This window comes from Nerophis lumbriciformis, linkage group LG04 (genome assembly GCF_033978685.3).
Source record: "Nerophis lumbriciformis linkage group LG04, RoL_Nlum_v2.1, whole genome shotgun sequence".
Lineage (NCBI taxonomy): Eukaryota > Metazoa > Chordata > Actinopteri > Syngnathiformes > Syngnathidae > Nerophis > Nerophis lumbriciformis.
This window is the reverse complement of record NC_084551.2, coordinates 16,022,740-16,034,915: the sequence shown is the minus strand read 5'-3', so window position 1 is coordinate 16,034,915 and position 12,176 is coordinate 16,022,740. Positions and strand designations below refer to the sequence as shown.

The following is a 12,176-nucleotide window of genomic DNA, read 5'->3' as shown; positions in this document are numbered from 1 at the left end:
ATATATATATATATATGTACATATATATATATATACTTTATTTTCATTATAAATATATATATATATATATATATATATATATATATATATAATGAAAATAAAGTCTAATAAACAAGCCTTGTTATTTTTATATATATATATATATATATATATATATATATATATATAATGAAAATAAAGTCTAATAAACAAGCTTTGTTATATATATATATATATACAGGTAAAAGCCAGTAAATTAGAATATTTTGAAAAACTTGATTTATTTCAGTAATTGCATTCAAAAGGTGTAACTTGTACATTATATTTATTCATTGCACACAGACTGATGCATTCAAATGTTTATTTCATTTAATTTTGATGATTTGAAGTGGCAACAAATGAAAATCCAAAATTCCGTGTGTCACAAAATTAGAATATAACTTAAGGCTAATACAAAAAAGGGATTTTTAGAAATGTTGGCCAACTGAAAAGTATGAAAATGAAAAATATGAGCATGTACAATACTCAATACTTGGTTGGAGCTCCTTTTGCCTCAATTACTGCGTTAATGCGGCGTGGCATGGAGTCGATGAGTTTCTGGCACTGCTCAGGTGTTATGAGAGCCCAGGTAGCTCTGATAGTGGCCTTCAACTCTTCTGCGTTTTTGGGTCTGGCATTCTGCATCTTCCTTTTCACAATACCCCACAGATTTTCTATGGGGCTAAGGTCAGGGGAGTTGGCGGGCCAGTTTAGAACAGAAATACCATGGTCCGTAAACCAGGCACGGGTAGATTTTGCGCTGTGTGCAGGCGCCAAGTCCTGTTGGAACTTGAAATCTCCATCTCCATAGAGCAGGTCAGCAGCAGGAAGCATGAAGTGCTCTAAAACTTGCTGGTAGACGGCTGCAGATGACATGGCACCCCAAACCATCACTGATGGTGGAAACTTTACACTAGACTTCAGGCAACGTGGATCCTGTGCCTCTCCTGTCTTCCTCCAGACTCTGGGACCTCGATTTCCAAAGGAAATGCAAAATTTGCATGGTTGGGTGATGGTTTGGGGTGCCATGTCATCTGCTGGTGTCAGTCCACTCTGTTTCCTGAGATCCAGGGTCAACACAGCCGTCTACCAGCAAGTTTTAGAGCACTTCATGCTTCCTGCTGCTGACCTGCTCTATGGAGATGGAGATTTCAAGTTCCAACAGGACTTGGCGCCTGCACACAGCGCAAAATCTACCCGTGCCTGGTTTACGGACCATGGTATTTCTGTTCTAAATTGGCCCGCCAACTCCCCTGACCTTAGCCCCATAGAAAATCTGTGGGGTATTGTGAAAAGGAAGATGCAGAATGCCAGACCCAAAAACGCGGAAGAGTTGAAGGCCACTATCAGAGCTACCTGGGCTCTCATAACACCTGAGCAGTGCCAGAAACTCATCGACTCCATGCCACGCCGCATTAACGCAGTAATTGAGGCAAAAGGAGCTCCAACCAAGTATTGAGTATTGTACATGCTCATATTTTTCATTTTCATACTTTTCAGTTGGCCAACATTTCTAAAAATCCCTTTTTTGTATTAGCCTTAAGTAATATTCTAATTTTGTGACACACAGAATTTTGGATTTTCATTTGTTGCCACTTCAAATCATCAAAATTAAATGAAATAAACATTTGAATGCATCAGTCTGTGTGCAATGAATAAATATAATGTACAAGTTACACCTTTTGAATGCAATTACTGAAATAAATCAAGTTTTTCAAAATATTCTAATTTACTGGCTTTTACCTGTATATACACTTTTGACCCAGCATATTTGGTCACATTTTCGGTACATCCATAATAAATTCATAAAAGAACCAAACTTCATGAATGTTTTTTGTGACAAACAAGTATGTGCTCCCATCACTCTATCACAAAAAAATAAGAGTTGCAGGAATTATTGGAAACTCAAGACAGCCATGACATTATGTTCTTTCCAAGTGTATGTAAACTTTTGACCACAACTCTATCCATCCATCCATCCATCTATATATCTATCCATCTATCCATCTATCCATCTATCTATCTCATATATATATATATATATATATATATATATATATATATATATATATATATATATATATATATATATATATATGATTTATAAACACACATATGTATGTATATACATATATAAACACACATATGTATATATATACATGTGTGTTTATATATCATATATATATATATATATATATATATATATATATATATATATATATATATATATATATATATATATATATATATATATCGATACTTGTGAGGGAACCAAATACCTGTTTATACATTCAGATACAATATGTAGAAGTTATATGAGCATCAACAAAATATATTTAAAATTTTATTTCTGGGGCTAAATAGGAGCAATTTATTTTATATGTGTGATGACTCGTTGATTAATCATTTCAATAGTTGATGACTATTCGATTATCAAACCAGTTCTTAGTTTTCCCTAATACTAGTGCGAATTACAATTTTGACCCTAGGTCTGGGCCACTAACAGGCTTTCGTGGACTATATATTGTCCCCACAATTTATTGTCAAGAGACCATATTGTTGTCAGCATTATTTTGAGACTAAATTATGCACGAATGTATTCCTAATACTGGGGATGTTGACAAAATTATCGAGTTGATTTTCATTTATCGTACAATAAATTGATTATCAGCCCCTATGTAGCTTTCATTGCTATCATGACTTAGTCCACTTCAATAGTACAACAGTGCCTTTTTTAAGCCTTCCTAATACAATAATAGGGGAAACACTGAAAGGCTAACTTGTAGCTTTCATTGCTATCATGACTTAGTCCACGTCAATAGTACAACAGTGCCTTTTTTAAGCCTTCCTAATACAATAATAGGGGAAACACTGAAAGGCTATAGGCCTAACATGTACTTGTGCCCAGGCGGTGCTTCTCAAGGCTTTTAAAATAACGTATTTTTCGGATTATATGTCACTCCGGAGTATACGTCGCACCGGCCAAAAATGCATAATGAAGGAAAAAAACATATACATCGCACTCGAGTATAAGTCGCATTTTTTGGGGAAATTTATTTGATAAAATCCAACACCAAGAATAGACATTTGAAAGGCAATTTAAAATAAATAAAGAATAGTGAACAACAGCCTGAATAAGTGTACGTTATATGACGCATAAATAACCAACTGAGAACGTGCCTGGTATGTTAACGTAACATATTATGGTAAGAGTCATTCAAATAACTACCGTATTTTTCGGATTATAAATCGCAGTTTTTTTCATAATTTGGCCGTGGGTGCAACATATAATACGGAGCGATTTATGTGTGAAATTATTAACACATTACCGTAAAATATCAAATACTATTATTTATCTCATTCGCGTAAGAGACGAAGCAAATGGCAGCAATCGTCACACACACGTCCGCAATCGTTACTCACACGTCAACCAATAAGAATTCGGCGGGGGAGTGTTATGGCAGAAGTGCATTGTGAGTCATGGTATGCTAACTGCTATATGCTATACGCTACTGCCGTAGCTATTAAAATGGATCACATCAACATTGGCGGTAACTTATAAAAACTGAGAAGGGCTGAACTAAAATGGCACCAAAAAGGAAATCATATACTGCAGATTACAAGCTGAATGTAGTGAAATATGCAGCAGAGAACGGCAATCGAGCAGCAGAAAGAAAGGACATACCAGAGGCGACACCGGGGTGGAAGATTTCATGGGATTTAGTGATCGGGAGTGACAGATTGTTTTGTAAACGTATAGCATGTTCTACATGTTATAGTTATTTGAATGACTCTTACCATAATATGTTACGTTAACATACCAGGCACGTTCTCAGTTGGTTATTTGTGCGTCATATGGCGTACACTTATTCAGCTTGTTGTTCACTGCTAGCGTCCTTTCTTTCTGCTGCACGATCGCCATTTTCTGCTGCATATTTCACTACGTCCAGCTTGTAATCTGCAGTATATGATTTCCTATTCGGTACCATTTTTGTTCAGCCCTTTTCAGTTTTTATAAGTTACCGCCAATGTAGAAATGATCCATTTTAATAGCTACGGCAGTAGCATATAGCATTTAGCAGTTAGCATCCCATGACTCACAATGCACTTCTGCCATGACCCTCCCCCGCCGAATTCTTATTGGTTGACGTGTGTGTGACGATTGCTGACATTTTGCTTCGTCTCTTTCGTGAATTAGATCAATAATATTATTTGATATTTTACGATAATGTGTTAATAATTTCACACATAAATCGCTCCGGAGTATATGTCGCACCCACGGCCAAACTATAAAAAAAACCTGTGATTTATAATCCGAAAAATACGGTAGAACAAAACATATCAGTTCTCTGTGGGGCGTTAACTGTAAACCTTTTTTCTATCATTTTTGCACACTGTGAAAGGGTTTGGTGACAGACGTTGGGGCAGTGATTAGCTTCATCATTGAGTCAACTGTCTTAGGGCAAGGGCTATCAAGCATTTTATCCTGCATGTTCAAGAATCAGCAGGGAATATGCCTTTTTTCGAAATTGGAAAAATGGTGACCGCAAGGAAGACTCGCAAAGCATGCCAGCAGAGATTGGAAACTGAGCTGTTGTAATTACAGGCTGTGGAGTAGATGTGGTACCCATTAACCAAAATTGTGGAATCAACAAAAATTGCTTTTTTTCCCTTTTTTGCCATGGTGGTGTCCAAAAATGTTTGAAACTCATTACTTTGCTTGTTAACTTTTATCGCTTAAAGCAATAACCTGGCAAAATGTATGTCTCCAAAGGTAGATACATTTTTGTTCAAACATTTTTTTTAACTTTCTTTATGTACATTTTATAATGGCTTCAGCAATTGGGGTGTGTACACTAATCCTTTCCTTTTCTAGCATTTTTTTTTGTTTGATGCAGTTACATCACTTTTTTGTACCGGTAAAGTGGATAGCTTGGCCCCATTAAAAATGCACACTAAAAGTGATTTTTATTTTATATTTGTTTTGCTGTCAAGTGACAAAGGAACTTTTTGCCAGTCTAAATGCTTCAAAATGTTTAGAATCTGATATTTTCGCATCAGATTTAGTCCACATCAGGAGGTAGTCCGAATCCGATTGGAAACTGATCTTTTCACATGTGACTCCAGTATAAACGGAAATGCGACCTGAATGTGACTTTTGCGTCATCTTCGGGCGAACTACGTCATGTGTGTGCACGGGGAAAGACGCACCCCGCTAGCGGAAGTAGAAACGTCATCACAACATCCGGTTTCAGTGAGCTAAGTATTTAAGTTGTTTACGTCAGGGTTTCCACGGGCATTAAAAAGCTTTAAAAGTCATTAAATGGATTTTGCGAAAATTAGGGCCTTAAATGGCATTAAAAAGTATTAAATGTGATGTCGAGGGCATTAAAAATGTAATACAATTGTAGGACTTGGCCGTTAAATATGTCAATCCATCAAACGATGAATGAAAATTAATTTAAGAATGTTGCCGTCATCGATACATTGCTACGTCTCTCTGTTTGTTTCTTTTTTTTTGTCTCTGTCTTCAATACTGGATACAAGAGGTCTTGTAAGGTACGAAAGCAAAAAGCGCTGCCTCCATAGCGGCTGCTACGCTGGGCGGCAAAATGAATTAGCTCTGGGTGCCCAAACTTTGCCATTCTCTGGTGACTGTAGGCTTGTAGTCCTTAACTCTGACACTCATCCATCCATCCATTTACCGGTACTACTTATTCCCTTCGGGGTCGCGGGGGGCGCTGGAGCCTATCTCAGCTACAATCGGGCGGAAGGCGGGGTACACCCTGGACAAGTCAAACTCTGACACCATGTCATGTTAATTAGGAAGCTAAGCTTGTTTCATACAGACTTGTTTATTTCAGTCGCCAGTTCAACACACATGAGCTAACTTGGCACATTAGCAACTCTTGTGACACTTCACGTAACCTACTCTTTTATTCTCTGACATTCCCACAGTAAATGAATAAGAGTTCCTTCGGCTGCCTGACACTTTATACATAACTTGCTAGCTAATGTACCCATTTTAAACAACTGAGGGTGTAGAATACAATCTATTCAATGTGTTAAATTGACTCAGTTTAATTTTAATGCATGTTTTTGCCATTTTTCCAAATATCATGACATGTATTTTTCTAAAATGTTTAAATCAATCATCAATTTCCAAACACATGCATCATTTGTATTCCTAGCATGATGTATGTTTGTTTTTCCATAAAACATTTCAACTCCTTTTTTTAATTGTATTCTGATTAAAAACGTATCCTCCATTTTGTGGCAATTATAAGGCATGTTTTCAGAGGATATGACAAGTGGTATAAAATGGAGGGATGCATTTTTACCTTAGCCTTAGCCTATCCCATAACCCCGTAGGGTCGTTGTGGCACCACATAGGATCTGTTCACCAGCTCTCTCCATTACTCTCTGTCCTCAGCAGCTCTCATTGCCTCAGTGATTTTCAAGTGAGTCCATTCTCCGATGTTATCTTCCCATCTTTTCTTTTGTCTCCCTCGTCTCCTGCCACCTTGTACGGTGCCTTGCAAGATGGTTTTTGCAAGGCCTGAGGATGCATTTTTACAGCATGTTTTAAAGAGAACATTTTTAAAACATGACTTCTGGGTATATTATATCAATCAACTAATTCAGAATTAGATGTTTATTTATAGGGCATAAGTGAAGGTCCACTTTAATACTTTGAAGATACAGTGTGATGATTGGCTATGGCCTGCGGCCGGTGCACAAAGTCAGAACACCGGATGCAACTACAGAAAAATAAATACAAATACATTCGCAGATTAAACAGTCTGGAACCAATTCTTATTCACTAGATAGTAGCATTTAATGTAAAGTTTTCAACTATTCAAGATTATTGTCAAATGCTTACAATTGTGTCTATACAGACAATTGTAAGCTTTTGATTATAAATAATAATCTTATGGGGTCGGACATAGTCATACTTTTTTTTAATGCCATTAAAAATGGCATTACAATAGATATACTGATACTTGTAGAAACCCCGTACGTGACTTGAAAAATTAAGCTAATGTAGATCCATGCTGATGTCTGACGTCTCTACTTAACAACCATTAAAATATTAAAACCCTCCCATATATATATATATATATATATATATATATATATATATATGGCAACTTTCATTTTATTTTATTTTGTAGTAGTTTCGACTTTCTTGTTCATTTATGGAATCTGGTCAACTACTTTTGCTTTCACTTTATCAAAATGCGCATGCAAGTAATGTGGGGACACATTGGGGCCTGTGTATGTTCATACTAGAGTCTAATAAAGATCACATTTTACTTACAGTGTAAAAATCAGATTTGGAACAAATCCGATTCGGGCAACATCGGGCCTTCAATGTAAACGTAGTCCAGGTATTATCATCCCTGTGAACATAGCAATAATAGCCAAAGCGGATTCTTGTAAGTAGACGTAGAGTGATGAGTCATCCAGTCTCCAGAGAGCACTTTTAAAAAATAAAAATAAAAGAATCATGACAACAGAGGTCTCACTGTCAGTTTAAAATATTATTTGAATAGAGAAAACTGGGAAGTGGTTTGGAATTGCCTTTCACTTTAATAAACTGCGGTTTGCCTTTTTAGCTACCAATTTGCGCATGTTCTTTTCAATCCCATGTGGTTCTTTATTTTGGAAGGAAAAAGTATGGTGTGGACGTTGTGATAGCACGGTCACACGTGTGAAATTTACGATTGTGCTAAATTGCACCTGCATGACATTTTTAGTCTGTAACAGCTGTACATTACAGAATCATTCAAATGTTAAAATGTATAGTGATTGATTTCAGTTGATTGGCTTTGTACACTGGTAAATAGAACAGTTTATAACTAAAACGTATTTTCTTTTTTGGCTGCTCATTTATACAGCACCTTTAAGGAGACAATTATTTGAAAATGGAAGATGTGTCAATGTGTATGTACATTAAATGTTCAGCCTAACATTTGCTAGTCCATGCTTTGTTACAACGTGCCATTTCAAACTACTGGCCTAGCATGCACGTTGCAAGTTGTGTAGTCTTTTTTTGCTGGTCCAAATGAGGGATCGTCTTGACAATCGTACCGAAAACCTACAAAAAACATGTTTTCTGTTTTTTAGGTTGTTGTCATGTACAGTACTAAATATGCCCAAATATTGCTGCTCTGATCAGTGTAAACTGCAGTGCCTCTGTAGGTTCCTGTCACAGCTTGATAGATAAGTGGATTTCTTTTGTTGCCATGTCAGAAATAAGCCTAAATTTACAGCCCCTTGACATGACTCAGAGATTGCTCCCAATTGCTTTGGCAATGAGTGGAGGAGAGGCAGCCCCACTTAATCAAGTGCCAGTCCATAAATAAAGCTGTGGCGGTGTAGTGCCGTTCTAATGGAGCAGCAGCCTCTTGTTAAGGTTTTCAGTCATTTACCATTAGAATGAGAATAAGGCGAGTACAACAATTGGAAATGTTAGAGCAGTGAAACTAATACTTGATTGACAACCTTATTCACTTTAAGGTTACAACATGAAAACTAACGAAAATCAGTTTTCAACTACAAACCCCGTTTCCATATGAGTTGGGAAATTGTGTTAGATGTAGATATAGACGGAATACAAGGATTTGCAAATCCTTTTCAACCCTGATAAACTTTTTTTTTGTAAGTAATCATTAACTTTACAATTTGATGCCAGCAACACGTGACAAAGAAATTGGGAAAGGTGGCAATAAATACTGATAAAGTTGAGGAATGCTCATCAAACACTTATTTGAAACATCCCACAGGTGAACAGGCAAATTGGGAACAGGTGGGTGCCATGATTGGGTATAAAAGTAGATTCCATGAAATGCTCAGTCATTCAAAAACAAGCATGGGGCGAGGGTCACCACTTTGTCAACAAATGCGTGAGCAAATTGTTGAACAGTTTAAGAAAAACTTTTCGCAACCAGCTATTGCAAGGAATTTAGGGATTTCACCATCTACGGTCCGTAATATCACCAAAGGGTTCAGAGAATCTGGAGAAATAACTGCACGTAAGCAGCTAAGTCCGTGACCTTCGATCCCTCAGGCTGTACTGCATCAACAAGCCACATCAGTGTGTAAAGGATATAACCACATGGGCTCAGGAACACTTCAGAAACCCACTGTCAGTAACTACAGTTGGTCGCTACATCTGTAAGTGCAAGTTAAAACTCTCCTATGCAAGGCGAAAACCTTTTATCAACAACACCCAGAAATGCAGTCGGCTTTGCTGGGCCTGAGCTCATCTAAGATGGACTGATACAAAGTGGAAAAGTGTTCTGTGGTCTGACGAGTCCACATTTCAAATTGTTTTTGGAAACTGTGGACGTCGTGTCCTCCGGACCAAAGAGGAAAAGAACCATCCAGATTGTTATAGGTGCACAGTTGAAAAGCCAGCATCTGTGATGGTATGGGGGTGTATTAGTGCCCAAGACATGGGTAACTTACACATCTGTGAAGGTGCCATTAATGCTGAAAGGTACATACAGGTTTTGGAGCAACATATGTTGCCATCCAAGCAACGTTACCATGGATGCCCCTGCTTATTTCAGCAAGACAATGTCAAGCCACGTGTTACATCAACGTGGCTTCATAGTAAAAGAGTGCGGGTACTAGACTGGCCTGCCTGTAGTCCAGACCTGTCCCCCATTGAAAATGTGTGGCGCATTACGAAGCCTAAAATACCACAACGAAGACCCCCGGACTGTTAATCAACTTAAGTTGTACATCAAGCAAGAATGGGAAAGAATTCCACCTGAGAAGCTTAAAAAATGTGTCTCCTCAGTTCCCAAACGTTTACTAAGTGTTGTTAAAAGGAAAGGCCATGTAACACAGTGGTGAACATGCCCTTTCCCAACTACTTTGGCACGTGTTGCAGCCATGAAATTCTAAGTTAATTATTATTTGCAAAAAAAAAAAAAAAAAGTTTGAGTTTGAACATCAAATATCTTGTCTTTGTCGTGCATTCAATTGAATATGGGTTGAAAAGGATTTGCAAATCATCGTATTCCGTTTATATTTACATCTAACAAAATTTCCGAACTCATATGGAAACGGGGTTTGTAATATAAATTGAGCTAGTGAAATTCTAGATTCATGCTGTGCCAGTAGGAAGACAGACATTGGGTTTGAGAAGAGTGCAGTTTTCCCCAAATGATTCTGGGATGAATCACCCCTTTATCTTTGCCTGTGAGCTCATTTATTGGACATTGCCACTTTCTTCTCTAATGTCTTTGTTGGCTTCTTTGTTTAAATACCCCAGTAATGGAATAAATGCATTTTACAACATTGATCGGTTGTTTGAGGCTTTTCCCATTCATCTACATGTCGGTTTTTTTAATGCACCAAATTGCTGATGTATTTGTTCCATAAATAATTATGTCAATATTGAGGATTGCTTTGTATTGTAACATGCCGTAAAAATCAGTCTCTCTCTCTCACACTCTCAGACAGACACTGAGTTTTCTGTTTCCTATACAGGCTGCAAGAAAACGTAAGATCTCTATACTGAAGGCCCAGGGGAAGAGCACTGAAGCCATTCGGGAACTCAATGAGTATTTAGAGCAGTAAGTCTCATTATTTCTCCTTGCACAGCTTATATGTTGATGTCTATACCTTACACATTATTTCATACCACACTTTAACAACAACAAAGTGCTGCACATTAGAGATCAGTAAATAATTAATAAAACACTATCACTAAAAACACAAGTAAAATGGATTCTAACCAATTAACGTTACTCAATACCAGAAAACAATTACTCTACTTACTTTCTAAATAATTGGAAGACAGGCAACAATGTCATGAACTTTCTCATGAATTCTAAAATAAACATAATGAAGCAACATTTGTCCAGGGTGTACCCCACTTGTCCCCAAGAGGGACAAGCGGTAGAAAACGGATGGAAGAATGGATAAATCATCTATTTTCAGTGCATTCAAATACAGTAATTTCCAGGCTATTGGAGCGCACCCACCTCATTTATTTTATTTTATACATATATAGGTTGCATAAGATAATTAGCCACAGGTATACGCATTGACTCATTAAATATTGACACAATGTGTCTTGGTTTTACTACATCTTGTGTTTGAGATTGTTTCTAGGGTTAGGCGAAATAAGTATTCAATTACAGCCTAAACCCTTTTGGTCTGCAAAATTGTCAATTTATGAATGTAAAACTGTTTATTTTTTTGACCACTGACCGAAAAAATAAATAAATAAACACAGGCGCTTGTGTTCTACCAAGAATTGATCAACGTGGACCCCGACTTAAACAAGTTGAAAAACATATTCGGGTGTTACCATTTAGTGGTCAATTGTACGGAATATGTACTCTACTATGCAATCTACTAATAAAAGTCTCAATCAATCAATCAATCAATCAATTCATTTACTAATCTAACAAAAGACAGTGCCTGTAACACGACATCTGTGGTAAATTTTAAATGTGCTTTATAAATAAAGTTGATTTGATTTGATTTGATACAGTAGTCTACGAGAGAGTGCTGTCTTCTTTGTCCTTTTCCTGCGCACTAAACCTCTGTAGTCATCTTCTTTGGCGTGTGACAGTTCATCCTTTTTGGGTCTGTTAGTAGTAGTGCATTTCCATTTCGTGCAGCAGTTGTTTTCTTTTTCATTAGCCGGGTCGATCTTCATGAGCTTTGGGGCTGTGCCGTGTGCATTGTGTTGTGTCTTGTCTTATAATGAGGGTGAGTGTATAACGCACTAGATGGCAGACTGAATGATTGTATCAATTCGTTTGATTTAATGTAAACAATGTCATTGGTCCACTTTATAACTCGTTAAAAATGTATTGCGGCATGTGAAGTATGACAACCCTGAAATATCCTTAAATTAGCCGAAGCGTTGTATAAAACACAGGGTTCAAAGCATGGGGAAAAAGTAGCGACTTATAAACAAACCAACCGTGGCCTAATTCAGATTGGATGGCAGCGTATTAATAACGCCTTTTTTGACTTAATCTTGGAATATTTCTCTCAATGTAAAATAGGTAGTTTGATGAACTTGCATGTGTAATAGTTACTTTTGTGTACACAGGTTTGTTGGGGACCAAGAAGCATGGCACGAGTTGTCAGAACTATACATCAATGAACATGAGTAAGTGTTT

At 37.1% G+C, this 12,176-nt stretch overlaps 1 protein-coding gene across 1 annotated transcript in view; it reads left to right on the top strand.

The window, feature by feature from the left end:
• emc2 (ER membrane protein complex subunit 2) overlaps positions 1 to 12,176 on the top strand; it is a 46,501-nt gene that overhangs the window by 13,507 nt on the left and 20,818 nt on the right. Inside the window, exons 6-7 of the mRNA XM_061949729.1 lie at positions 10,525 to 10,610; positions 12,107 to 12,166. Of these exons, the coding sequence (XP_061805713.1) occupies positions 10,525 to 10,610; positions 12,107 to 12,166 (146 nt within the window). The remainder of the gene's footprint in view (positions 1 to 10,524; positions 10,611 to 12,106; positions 12,167 to 12,176) is intronic.